Here is a 13,379-nt window from a genome sequence, read left to right on the forward strand (position 1 = left end):
TCCCACCTTCTTGGGGGTGGAAGGATGCCTTCTCTCTCTCCAGCACTGACAAGGTCTTGCAAATTGCTTCAGTGAGGCTCTTCATGTACAGAGAGCACAGAGAGGTGTTGCAGTTGTGATCAGGAATACCTAAATCTCACACAGGGGAGGTAGGGAGCCGGCACTCCCCGCCAGATCTGCAACCTGTTGACAATAATGCTTCCGTACTGGATCTGCATGATGTGTGAAACCCACAAAAGTGCAGTAGATATACTAGTAGTGTTGTATTTCCTGATGGGATTGTAATCCAATCCAGTTGAAAAGCAAGGTATAAGTACTACTGTCAAAACAATAACATTATAACAGTGCAAATGCAAAGCAAATTGTACAAACACAGCTAAAAGCCAGATTTTTACACTAAAAGCAAATGCGTACATGTTTGGTACTGGCCACAAAATGTGTTTATGCATTCACAATCTAAATAATGAATAAATTCATAAATAACAGGCATTGGTGTAGCACTTGCAAAATGCTTTACATACATTTTCTTCTGGTATCTCTTACAACAACCCTCTGTATTACTATATTATAATAACCACACTGCAAATGCAAGGAGCAGAATAGATCTGCAATATGCTACACAACTCCAGCACTTCTAGTCACAAGTAAGTCCCACTTTTACGGGGTGGGCTTTGGTCCAGATAGGGCTTCCAGAGCCTTTGCTTCCTGTAGTTTTATACAGTTTTATGCAGAAGTAGCCTCGAGTCCTTCAAAGGTTCTGCTGGAATGCAATTTCGGTCGTCTTTAAGGTGCCCCAAGGATGGGGTTTCTGTCACTTCTCCTAGAGAAGGGTGCAGCTACAGGGCCGTCGGAAGCTCATGCGCACCTCTCGGGGATTGCTCCTTGTCCCGGCGCATTAAAACCCTCCTCCCTTGTTTTTCCTAGGGAGGAAGACGAAAAAGAATCGCGGCGGGCTGAGCGGAGTCTCCAAAGTGCTGGAGAGCGGCGCGAGCCTTGCCTGGGTTTCCTCGGATGCAAGCGCCGCTCCTCCCAACGCGGCACCTTCCCAGTTGCCGGCGTGCGCTCGGGCGGCGGCGCTCCCCTTCGGGCTTGCAGGAATCCCGCGCAAGACTTACCAGCAGTTGCCCCTTCAGCCAAGGGCCATTCGCGCACGGGAGGTTGAACCGGCCTTGGGTTCGCCGCTCTTGGGAGGCCCGTTTGCCTCGCCCGAATTCTCTGCCCGGGGGCTCGCTGTTGGGTTTTGAGGACTGGGACGGGGCAAACGGGCCTCCCAAGAGCGGCGAACCCAAGGCCGGTTCAACCCCCCCGTGCGCACACGGCCCGAGAAGCCAAAGCGCGGCCCGCCTCTTCCCCGGATACAAAAGTCAAGCAAACGATAAGTAAAAGTAAAGTAAGATGATGATGATGATGATGATGGTAATAATGCTGCCGCTGCCGCCGCCGCGTTCTGCAACGGCGGCCCCCCCCCCCGCCTCCTGGCCCCACGTGGGGCGCGCGGCCCTCCGAGCGCACCTGAGCGTGTCGGGCGGCCAATGGGGGCGCGGGGCGCGGGGCGCGTGGGTGTGGCGGGGCCATATAAGCGAGGGCGTCGGCCGGTAGGGCAGGGCGGGCGCTGATTGGCGGGCGGGGGCGCGAGCGGCAGAGGCGGGGGCGTCGGCCGTTGCTGATTGGGCGTTGGCGGCGCGAGGAGCGAGGGTGTGTCCCGGGGCGCGAGGCACCAACCGACGGGCGGCCCGGCGGACGGACGGGCGGGCGGACGGGCGGACGGAGGGGAGCGCTGCGCTGGGATGCTGAGCGAAGCGGAGAACGGCGGCGGGGCGGCCAGCGGCGCGGCGGAGAGCCCCGGGGGAGAGCCGGCGGCCGGGGTGGTCAAGCCGGCCCCTCCGGCGGCGCCCGCGGCCAGCGCGGTGGCTCGGAGCCAGGCGGCCAAGCGCGTCCTCGGTGAGGGGGGGGGCGCTTCCAGGGAGCCGGGCGGGCCGGGGGGCGGGGCCTGCCGGGAGGGGGCGGGGCCTGCCGGGGGCCCCTCGGGTGGGCGTGGTTCTGGGGCGAGGGGGTGGGGCCTGTCGGGAGAACCTGCCTACCTTTGGGGGAGTGGCCTAAGGGGGGGAAGGGCGGAGTTGCCAACTCTGGGCTGGGAAATTCCTGGAGGTGTTCGGGGTGGAGCCTGGGGAGGGGAGGGACCTCGGTGGGGCGTCATGCTGTCCAGCCCACCCTCCAAAGCAGCTGTTTTCTCCGGGGGGGGGTGATCAACTGTAATTCCGGGAGAGCTCCAGGTCCCACCTGGAGGATGGCAACCCTAGTTGCTAAGTTTTTTTCAGCCTTTTAAAAAACGCTTTACTTGCCTGATGTTGTCACAGGATGGGTGGGGTTATGTTTGAATGGGGCGTTGAATATCTGGGGAAAGGATGCTCTTTCTCCTTTTGAATGCTGCACTTGGTGGGGGGAGGCCAGGCAGACAACTTTTAGGGCACTTTCACACATGCCAAATGATGCACTTTCAAGCGCACTTTGAAGCTGGATTCTACTGTGTGAAAGGGCAAAATCCACTTGCAAACTATCCTTAAAGTGCCTTGAAAGTGCATTATTCAGCATGTGTGAAAGCACCATAAGATGCCTCAAGAGGGTGCGGCCAGTTAATGTGGAGGAAGAGCTCTTGGTAGGGCTGCCAACTCTTGTTTGAGAAATACTTGGAAATTTGGGGGTGTGTGGATGGGGGGGGTTGGGGAGGGACCTCAGCTCAATGTAATGCCAAAGAGTCCACCTCCCAAAGCAGCCGTTTTCTCCAGGGGAACTGACCTGTGTAGTCTGGAGGGCAGTTGTAATTCTAGGAGCTCTCCAGGCCCTGCCTGGCAAGCCTAACTGTGGGGAATGGTGCATGGCTTCTGCCAGGCCTAGCTTTTCTTCTGTCACCCTACCGAAGGCTTTGGTTAGCAGCCAAGGAGGCAGGAGAGGGGCACCTGGGGTGGTTTGGAAGGCCTTGCTGGGGATAGTGGAGTGGGAGGCCACTTTGGTGGGAAGTCTCTGACCGTATCCTAGAGATCCTAGTGGTTGCTTGGGGTGGCTTAAGGAGGTGAGGCTCAGCTGTCAGCAGGACAGAAGGGAAGTGGGGTTCCATTCTGGGCCCCCGCTGCCACTGACTGGGGTGAACCAAGCCCCTGCGGCAGTGCTGCAAGGGGGTTGGCTTGGATCTGGTGGGGGCCAACCCACGTCCAGAGGAGGGGAGTCTGCCTTGTTTGGGGTAACCAAATACCTTGGACTGGCCCGGGTCCAAAGAGGGGAATTGACACCATGCAGGACATTTCTCCAATGAAAGAAACATTACCCATACTCCTCTCAAGTCCTTGGGTGAGAAGAACTGGTGGGATAACAGCTTTGTGCTGGCTTAGTGAGAGCCAGTTGAGAGGCAGCTAGTAGGGGATATACCCAGCTAGGTGCCGGGTGGATGCTGTGGAAGGGAGACAGCAGTTTGTCAGTTGGGCCCTGGGCTGAAGCAGAGGGCAGCTGCCTTGGGGACCTGGACCAAAATGCTCGAGCCTCGCGGGGTAATGGTGGGGCTCTTGGAGGTGTGCTGAGAATGCGTAAAACCCTACGGGTGGCACATGCGTGCCTGTCAACATGTCATCAGTTTTCCTTCTTCCTTGGCATCACGCTGCAGCCACCCAGGTGCAGGGCACGGTGAAATGGTTCAACGTCCGTAACGGCTATGGATTTATAAACAGGTGAGCATCTCCCGATTGTCTTCCTCAAAGGCTTGGTGCATGTGGAGTCCTTTCAGTTTTCGGTAATCTTGGGTGATGGCACCTGATTCAGTTGAGGTGTCTGAGAGCCAGCTGGGTGCTGACCCTTCTTGAGTGATTTCAGGCTGGCCCCTCTCGCCCATTTAATCCGTTGAAAAGTCTTGGTTTCAGGGATATGAGGGGACCTGCTCTTGAGAAGACTCCCTTCTGCAAATCCCCACTTGGAGGTAAGTGGCAAATGTATAAATCGAGAGGCACTAAGGGGCTCTTAGCTGTACCTTCAGTCCCGGATGTGAGCATTGGCTGAAGTTACCCAGTTGTGCAGGGAAGTCACTCGGCACATGTTCAGCTATAATGGATTTTCCTGAGCCTCAAGTGGTGCTGGATTCCATAAGCCCGACCACCTTCTCTGTGGCCAGCTTCTTCTAAAAAGAAGTGATTAAGTCATAAGCACAAAGGTTACCTGGAAACTGTGGCTGCTGGTCACCTGACTGAGCTCTTTTGTACAGACTTATTCTGTGAACCCTGCCCAAGATAATACCCGTATGAGCCTCAAGAGAACTTTCGTGGGCTTCCTGTACTTCTTGGTGTATGCCCAAGTGGTCATGTAAATGTCTCTCTAAGGTGTCTTGACCAGGGCCCCTAACAAGTACAACTCAGTGTTGTCTATCTCTGACTTCTGGGCAGATTGGCGCTGTTGAGAACACAAACAGCCAAAGGGCCCGACTGGCACTCTCCCAGCAAGTGAGTGACGGACTTGGGACTCCTTATCCGTCCTTTTTATTTGTGCTGTGATGCCAGCTCAGGGTGTTTGTCCTTAAGAGGCATACGATAGGCTAGTAGGAAGCCACGGCTCATTTGTGTGTGTGTGGAGGTGTGTTTTTGGTGGAAGGTGATGTCATAGGCAGGGCTGTGGGTCAGCGGTTCTCCGTTGAAACAAGGCCCGGACTGGCATCTCTTCAACATATTGACCTGTCTTTTCAGTCACGTGACTACCAGTGCTAGAGTTTCTGAATTGGCTAAAGTAAACTTTTCCGTGTGACACAAGCAGTGGCCTCCAGTGCCATCGGGGTAAAGAAGCAGATATAGGAGGTTGCTAACTTCGCCAAGGTTTGGGTGTGTGTAAAATATGCCTGTGTTGAGGATTGGGGTGTAAGAAATAGCCCTGTAGCATAGACTTCCTGGATCGCTGTCCCAGTTAGATGCACAACACGCCAAGGGATGGAGTTCCCTGGGCCTATTGCTATTGGCATAAAAATGTGCAACCAGATTTCAGGGTGATGAATCTGCATGCCTGGTATTCTGGTTCCTCAACCCAAAAGCACCCTAATCTTTCTGTTTCTCTCCTGCAGGAATGATACCAAGGAGGATGTGTTTGTACACCAGGTAAGGACCATGACTCTGGCTAGCTTACTTCTCATGGCCTCAGCCACCTGGGAACCAGAAACTTGGCTTGTTCTCTTGCATGTTGGAGTTCTTGGATGCATTGATGCTGGAATCTGGTTTTTTGTCCTGTGATAGTACAACCAATACTGTCCAATGTGAGGCATGTAGTACCTTAAGGCTCTTGGGGTGGCAAGGAGAACAGACATCCACAAAGTTATCTGGTTAGCTTGAGGAAGTGAATCAGCACTGCTTAACTCAACCAAGAGATGTGCAAACTCTTTCTGGACAGTTCCCTGGATTAGATGCCCCAGAGAAAGCTTTTCAAGGCACAGTGTAGTTGGGTATCCCTAGAAAAGCTTATGAGACATTTCAGTCTTTGCAGTTAGGTTTGAGTCCAGTAGCACCTGTCACTGTGTTTAATGTAAGCTCTGATACAACAAAAATTCGCCGGCACCTTCAAGGCTAACACCTGTTTTAATATAAACTTCTGCGAGTCACACCTTGCGTCTTATGAAGGCTCACGAGAGCTCAAATAAATGTTGTTAGACTTTAAGGTGCCCCCAGATTTTTGTTTTACTTTCTAGGCAGACTAATGCAGCCACCCCTTTGCACTCAGCTATAAACTCCAAGCAGTGATTCCTCCTGCATGCACGGGGCCCCATTTAATAGCCAAATGAGCACCTGTCCCAGAGGGTGGCCACTCCAAGAAACCATTCTCAAGGCCATTCAACAAGTTTTCTTGGCCAGTTAACTGAACTGGCGATTCTGTTGCCCGTAAGCGCCTGGCCCGTGAAGATGAGACTCGGCTGTTGCCACCCTGCTCTTCCCAAGGCGTGCGGATTCAGAGTCCAGTGAAACCTCGTGACCCATTTTGCCTGCACCAGGTGACTCTTGCGTAGCACCTGCAGGCAATTTTTGATAGCTACACCGAGGGTACTTTGTTGGCAGTTGGGATGCAGCAGGAGTTTGATTTTGGTCCTGCGGAGCTCACCGGGCCTTCTCTGTGCTCTCTCCTAGACGGCTATCAAGCGAAACAACCCCCGGAAATTTCTCCGCAGTGTCGGCGATGGAGAAACAGTGGAGTTTGATGTTGTGGAAGGAGAAAAGGTAGAGTGGGGGAGGAGGTGACGTTGGCCTTGCCCTCGAAGGGCTGCACCTGGAGTCTTCCCCCCAACCCGCTGACACGCTCCTCCCGGTCTTCCACAGGGTGCCGAGGCAGCCAACGTCACCGGCCCCGGCGGGGTTCCCGTGAAGGGCAGCCGCTATGCTCCCAACCGCCGCCGCTTTCGCCGGTTCATCCCCAGGCCCCGGCAGGCCCAGCAGCCCCAGGATGGCTCCCGGACAGACGGGGCCGCTGAGACGGTCAGTGAGGGGGAGAGAATGGATGACGTGGTGCAGCAGCGTCCCCGAAGGAGGCGCCCCCCACCTTTTTTCTTCCGCCGGAGATTTGTGCGGGGACCTCGGGCTCAGGCCCAGCAGCAGCAGGCTCAGTCTGCCGAAGTGAGTCCTCAGTGAGGGATCGGGTGGGGCGGGGGCAGGTTAGCTTCAAGCCCTTGGTGAGGTTTGCATCCTTCGGTGAGGTTGGCAGATGGCGACTGGGGCACAGGGCTTACACGAGCTGCTGGCTGGAAGTCAGTTTTGTGTGTGGAATGGCCTTTGGTATGAGATAGCCCTGACCTGGATGGCCCGGGCTAGCCTGACCTCGTCAGCTCTGAAATGCTAAGCAGAGTTGGCCCTGGTTAATGCTTGGATGGGAGACCACCAAGGAAGTTTAGGGTGGCTGTGCAGTGCCAGGCAATGGCAAACCTCCTCTGTTTATATCTCTTGCCTTGAAAACATTATGGGGTCGCCATCAGTCAGCTGCAATGTGAGGGCAAAAAAAAAAAAAATTAAAAATGAGGTGGGTTGTGTCCTGTATTCTGGATTCATCACAACTTTGAATATTTCTCATCTGACTTAAATGTGGGTCATCTTAAGCGCTGTGCTTTTCTTTCTCAGGGTGCTGAAAGCACAGAGCCTAGAGATGCCACCCAGCCTGAGGGTGACCCCCAACAGCAGATCCAGGCTGGGGAGAGAGCCCCGGCCCCTCGCTTCCGTCCTAGATACCGCAGGTAAAGTTGCAGGTGAACACGTGGCTTGCACACTTCTTTCTTGACACTTGTGTTCTGCGCATGGTACTCTCCTCTCCCATTTAATGCTCATAACAGCCCTGTAAGTTAGGATGGGCCAAGAAAATGACTGGCTTCAGGTCACCCAGTGAGCTTGATGGTTGAGTGGGATTTGAATGTTCATCTCCCCAGTCCTAGTCTGACTCTGGGTGCTGGCCCTTTTTATGTTCAGAAGTATATTTTCGGTAAGGAGAAGTATGTGGAAAGGGTTTGTGTGTCAGTATGGCCACTCTGCTTTCCACTAAAGAAGCGGTCTTTCTCTTAATGGCAGCTTCCTGGAAGATAATGGAGAGAGCATTGTTCTGAGACAGGTTGGAGTCCTGTAGCACCTTAAAGGCCATGAAGATTCCCAAGGTATAAGCTTTCCAAAGCTCCCTTTTTCAGATACCTGATGGAGGGAACTTTGATGCACCCTGGGAATCTGACTGGTCTTTAAGATGCTGCTGGACTCAAATCTCGCTCTTCTATTGCAGACCAATGTGGTTACCCTCCTGAACCTGTAGTATCCTGAAGAGTAGGTGAGGCAAGGAAGCCATGCTCAGTCTCTCTCCTCCCCTTCAAGTGCTTCCGGCAGAGTTGGCTTAGATGTTGAGGAGTTGAGCCGCTTGCTTCCTGGCAGTCTTGGGCAGCAGAATGAGCTCTGGGTGGCAGCATCCTCTGTTCTGGATCAAAGTGTTTAAACTGAGCTTCGCTCCTCTCCAGCGAAGAGATCTACAACAACAACAAACACTTTATTACGGTTCTCGTAGGTTATCCGGGCTGTGTAACCGTGGTCTTGGTATTTTCTTTCCTGACGTTTCGCCAGCAGCTGTGGCCGGCATCTTCCTCTGAAGATGCCGGCCACAGCTGCTGGCGAAACGTCAGGAAAGAAAATACCAAGACCACGGTTACACAGCCCGGATAACCTACGAGAACCAATGAACTCTGACAGTGAAAGCCTTCGACAATACTTTATTACGGCCTTGCCAGAAAAATGCATATAGTTAGTTGAGATCTCCAACAAGCTCGCCATGCTGGAAGACAGTAGGAAATTGCTGGAAGGAGCTGCGGAGCTGGAGCGTAGCCACCCAGGACACCAGTGAAACTTGCCCTCTTTTGCAGCATGTGTTGGGTTTTCAAGAGGGTCCAGCCCTCACCCTTTTTCTCTGGCCTCTTGGTTGTCCAGGCCTTTCCGCCCGCGCCCACCACAGCAGCCCACCACTGAGGGGGGAGATGGTGAGACCAAAGCGGCGCAAGCCCCGGCAGATGGCATCCGTCCTGAGCCCCAGCGTCAGCGCAATCGGCCTTACTTCCAGCGCAGACGCCAGCAAACGGTTGCAACTCGCCAGGCGGCAACTGAGGTGAGATTGAAAGAGGGCAGCTTCAGACAACCTCCGGGACAGGAGATCTCCCTGCCCGTGCAAGCATGAAACTTCCTGTTTAGTTTTGCGCTCTTCTAAAACAGTGCATTTCTGGTTCTGAAAACTTTAAGCATTGGTGTGCTCACTGCTTGTCAGAAGATTTGGGGTACAGCAGCCCCTCTCAGTGTAATCCAGCTAAGCTAAAGAAGGAGAACCAGATGCACACCTCAGTCTTCTGAAACGTTCAGCAGAAGCTGCATCTCAGCAGGAGGAAGCGTGGCCGCAAAACTCCATCAACACTCCTAGTCTTGAAATAAGATTTAGAAGTCTAGACTGGAAATAAACATGGCTGGTTACCAGCTCTGATTTTTCCATCTTAAGTAACATTATTTTAAAAACTGCTGTCGTGATTCTGAAGCTCTGCTAAAGTTTAGAAATAAAGGAGACAGTCTTGAGGTTTTCCAGAGGGGGATCTGCCCACCTCGTCTGTTGGATTTGTTATATCCCTTCCTCCTATGATCAGTCTGTATGAGAAATCCCCAATGCCAACAATGCTTTGCTACAGATTCCCACTGAATAACAGCACCCTGATAACTGCCTGGATACCAAATCAGCATCCTTGTTTAATTTAAGGTACTGGAGGTGTTAAGAGTGATCTAAAGTACATTGGAGTGAATTGTGGAAAAGGGGTATGCTGGGTGGCTCTCTCACTTAGAGCTGTTGGGGGGGCGTGTTACTGTGTCTACTTATGTGGATTTTTAACCATGTGTCCGAGGTCAGCAGGGTGTCCTGGGCATCTCCTGGGTGGCCTTAAATGTGAAATGTGTTCTCAGTCTTGGCTACAGAGAAGGAAGACTTTCCAAGGGATAGGCTTACTGCCATACATGCCATGTGTCCTCGTGCGTACTCTCACACTGAGCATGAAAAGGCGCGCTCAATGAAGACACCTATCTGGAAACGTGATCCTCTTCTGTTGTGTCCTAGGCTACCTCGACTCTTAAAGAGCAACCTGCTCCCAGCTCCGCTGCTGCTGGCGGAGACACCCCTGCCACCAGCACCCCCACTATGGCTCAGGAAGCAGTGGTGGAAGACAGCAAGCCTGCTTCCCCGGCCCAGGAGAGTCCCTCCCAGCCTCTGCCGGAGATACAGCAACAGCTTGTGGATGTAAGTGAGGGCCTACTGGTAACTCAACATCTCTCCCACTGGGTTGGGGCTGTGCAGTGGGGCTTCCTGTGCGCTTGTTAATTGGTGGGAGTGGAGGAAGCGTCTTGGTGAGGATCCTTGCTCAAGTGGCAGGATCGCATTTATTGCAGGGGTCATGCGCGACTGTTCTTGAACCGTGGGTGTGGCGAGGATCTTGCATGAATTTCCTAGGGCTCTGTTGTATCTCTGTTGGCCACAAGGGGGGCCTCTGGAGTTTAGCTCTGAGAGGCAGTGAGGAGAACAGCCTGGCAAAGACGGACGGGTGGGGAGGTGGCTTTTCTGGACATGGCAGGAAAAAAAATTTAAAAAAACTTTTTGCAGACTTCAACACCTGAGCCTGGGGGAGAGCTTGCCCCAGCCCTACTGGCATGATGAATCTGCACACGGTGAGGGGATGCCAAGAGCTGTGATCTGGTAAGGAATGCCTGTGCCAGGAATGCTGCATCTGGGAAGGCAGGGAGAAGTTGTGTAGCATCGGGGGGGGGGGGGGTTTCCTAAAAGGAACAGAGGATGGGCAGTCAACCAGTGCACCTTGGAAGAGTTCTCTTTGATCAGAAGTATCTGAAGTTTTCATGATGTTTTTCAAGCAATGTTCAGCTTTGCAGTTCAGAGATGTCTGTTCCCCCCCCCCCCACACACACACACACAAACACACACACTTTCTCTTCCTTTGTGGCTGCTTCATTAACAAGGTGATCCAAAGTGAAACAAGAAAAGATCACTTGGAAGATCTTTTGGGTCTTACCTTGGGAGATCAACCTCTGGGTGGGGGGGAGGTTTGCAAAGCACCTATGAAATGCTGCAGAGGGGCATGAGAAGCCAGGCCTGTTAGGGAGTAGCTAAAGGCAGGGAGGAGCCTTTGAATCTTGGCAAGGACACAGGTTTAATTTGTCATTTATGGTCAAGGACACAAATGCAACCTTGGTTCTCCCTTAAAGTTCGGACTTCTGTCACCCTAAAGGACCATGCGTGGAGACCTCTGAACATTTAAAATGCATTTTCCGTGTGGCGTCACTGTGCCCTATCTCACTCTCCTGAGACAGCCTTCCCTCTTCCATGCTCTGTACCTCACAGGTGGTTGTGGCTTCCGGCCTCACTGTTGGCATCTGACTGTTTCCCCCTCACAGGTGTCCACAATGTACCTGCGGCCCATGTTACCTCATCCTGCACATGAAGAGACCCCAAACTTCACCAGTCCCCCATTGCTGCTGTTGAAGCCCTGAATGTAAAAAAGAAAAAAAGAAAAAAAGTTAAACCTATGGAACATGAGGGGGAACCTTGACCAAAAAGAAAACTTGCTTTCATTTAAAAACCTTCCGAGGGGTTTGTCTTCCCCCTCCCACAGCTTTGCCTGTTTGAGAAGAAACTGGCTGTTGAATCTTCAGTTAATTTTTTTCTTCCCCCCCATTTTTGAAGACCACCCTGTGTGAACCATTGTGTGCAGTTTGGGCGTCAGTAAAAAAAATTTGCACAGACTTGATTGAGACTTGAATATTTTGTAAGGGGTATGTGGTTAGGAGTTCCTGTTGAAGACTTGAAACCAGTCTTGTTAAATGCCATGATAGTGATGCAGACCTGTGGCGGAGGGTGTGTGTCCAAACTGACCTTAGATGGACTGGGAGGGCAAGGCTTGTACAGTTTGTATACTTGTATTTGAAAGAAGCTGCTAGGTGATTGGGGAAGTGTATGGCATTGGAGAGGGCAGTGGGATCCCCTGCCTCCTGGGCCTTTGCGGCCTCCTGTTCTTTCACTATGCAGGGGGGGAAAACACAATTAGTGTTGAACAAGAGGAGCAGCCTTCTGCTATAAGCTAGCAGAACAGCTATTTCTTCTGCAAACAAGTAGGACAGCTAACTCTTCTGCCACATGGGCTTGAGCTAAAAGGAAGGTTGGTCCTCCCTGGAGGAGGAGAATACCTCAGCTCTGAGGGGTGTGATGAAACGCCTTTCTTCCCAGAATTTGTGTTCTGTTAATTTGGGGCAGCGTTCATCTCAGGGCTAGAGACAAAGCCTCCTTTCGCAGTTTGAAAACAGGTCTACCAATGAAATGCAGGTGGAGATATGAATCACAAAAAGCAAGCCAATGCTATCAAAATGCAGCTGGACCTCAGCCAGGAAAACACAGGCAGCCCAGGCTCCTGCTCATAAAGAGTTGCTCCTCGAGCCATAAAGTGGCAACGTCTTAAAGCGGCAGTGCGGTGGAATTGCGCTGATGTGTTAATCTGTCAGCAGGGTGTGCTCTAGAGCATAGCTGGTGGTGGCAGTTCGGGAAGGATGAAGCGCCCTATTTGCGAGTAAGAAGTATCAAAGACACCAGGCGGAGACGTGGGGCTACCATGGAATTTTCCAGCCTCCCTGATGACTTGAGGGAATGAGGGCTTACAAGTCTGTTCCTTCACAAGCATTTGGAAGACTCTGTGTCGTTGAAACTTTGACTCAGGCTCCTCTGCTGCAGTATTTGACAGCTGTCCCGATTTCTGTGTGCTGCAAGAACTTCAGGAAAGGAGCTTGCGACTCAGTAATTTTAGAGTCCAGCAGTGTCTTAGAGACCAATAGGGTTTTCAGGGTAAAAGCTTTCAAGAGTCAAAGCTCCCTCCATCAGATGCAAGTAGGAATGGAGATCTGAGTCCTTATATCCCAGTCAGAAGGTGGGAGGGGTGCGGCAAAGGAACTCAGGGTGCGGAGGTACAAAGCCCCTTGTAACCAGCTCTAAGCTATGGTGCTCCTGGACTCCCGTCTAGCTGTTCTACTGCAGACCAACACGGGTCTCTCCTCTGCTGAAGCATTTAGCTATGCCCTTTTCTCTGATCTCTTGAGCTTATTTTTTGTCTCCATTGTTAAGGGTTGCTACAGTGTGTTTTGAAAACATTCATAAGTACCCTGTTCTTTACATACAAATAAGTTTTTCTGCTGGAAATACAAACATAAACATGCCCTTAATCTTAAACAGGTATCTGCTTCCAGTTACAAATGAGGTCATGTTTCAGCTCCAAGTGGTTTCCAAAATCTCCCTGATCTCCAGACCCAGATCTGTTCCCCTAGAGGAAATGGCTGCTTTTGGAGGGTGAACTCTGTAGCATTATACCCCACTGAGATCCCTCCCCAAATCTCTAGGAATTACCCAACTTGGAGTTGGCACCTTCAGTAGGCCCCCGCTGGGCTGTAGGGAGACGTCGGGAGAAAAACTTTTGAAAAGTAGCTTCTACATGTGTTCCAGTTGCAGTTCTTCCAGTGTTTTGTCTAGGGGGGGGGGGCATAAGTGCACCCTCGTTTTTTGGCTTTATAGTTCTGCTTTAAAAGGTTATTGGGAAAGAAGCAATGCCTATCCTGGCAAAAGTATTAAAATGCAGGTAAGGGGGATATAACTGTGAAGTAATAAGGATGAATTGCATTAGAAATGTATACTGGAGCACTCAAACGTTAGGGTAGGATTCTGGTAAGCGAAACTGCCGAGGCTCTTTAGCGACTAGAAGACCAGAGCACAATGTGGAATAAAATGACCTAATGGCAGCCATAAGCCCTAAAAGAGTTATGAGAATCAGCAAA

General features: G+C 52.0%; 1 protein-coding gene across 1 annotated transcript; it reads left to right on the plus strand.

Annotated features, from left to right (window-relative positions):
- The first annotated feature begins 1,787 nt into the window (after positions 1-1,787).
- YBX2 (Y-box binding protein 2) lies at positions 1,788-11,072 on the plus strand. Its single transcript, XM_056863522.1, has 10 exons — positions 1,788-1,941; positions 3,656-3,719; positions 5,090-5,123; positions 6,141-6,230; positions 6,330-6,623; positions 7,122-7,234; positions 8,457-8,631; positions 9,616-9,795; positions 10,156-10,248; positions 10,962-11,072. Exons 1-9 carry the CDS (start codon positions 1,788-1,790, stop codon positions 10,204-10,206), a joined length of 1,155 nt encoding a protein of 384 aa, XP_056719500.1. The 3' UTR covers positions 10,207-10,248; positions 10,962-11,072.
- Positions 11,073-13,379: the final 2,307 nt, after the last annotated feature.

The sequence above is a fragment of the Euleptes europaea genome, chromosome 18 (assembly GCF_029931775.1).
Source record: "Euleptes europaea isolate rEulEur1 chromosome 18, rEulEur1.hap1, whole genome shotgun sequence".
NCBI lineage: Eukaryota > Metazoa > Chordata > Lepidosauria > Squamata > Sphaerodactylidae > Euleptes > Euleptes europaea.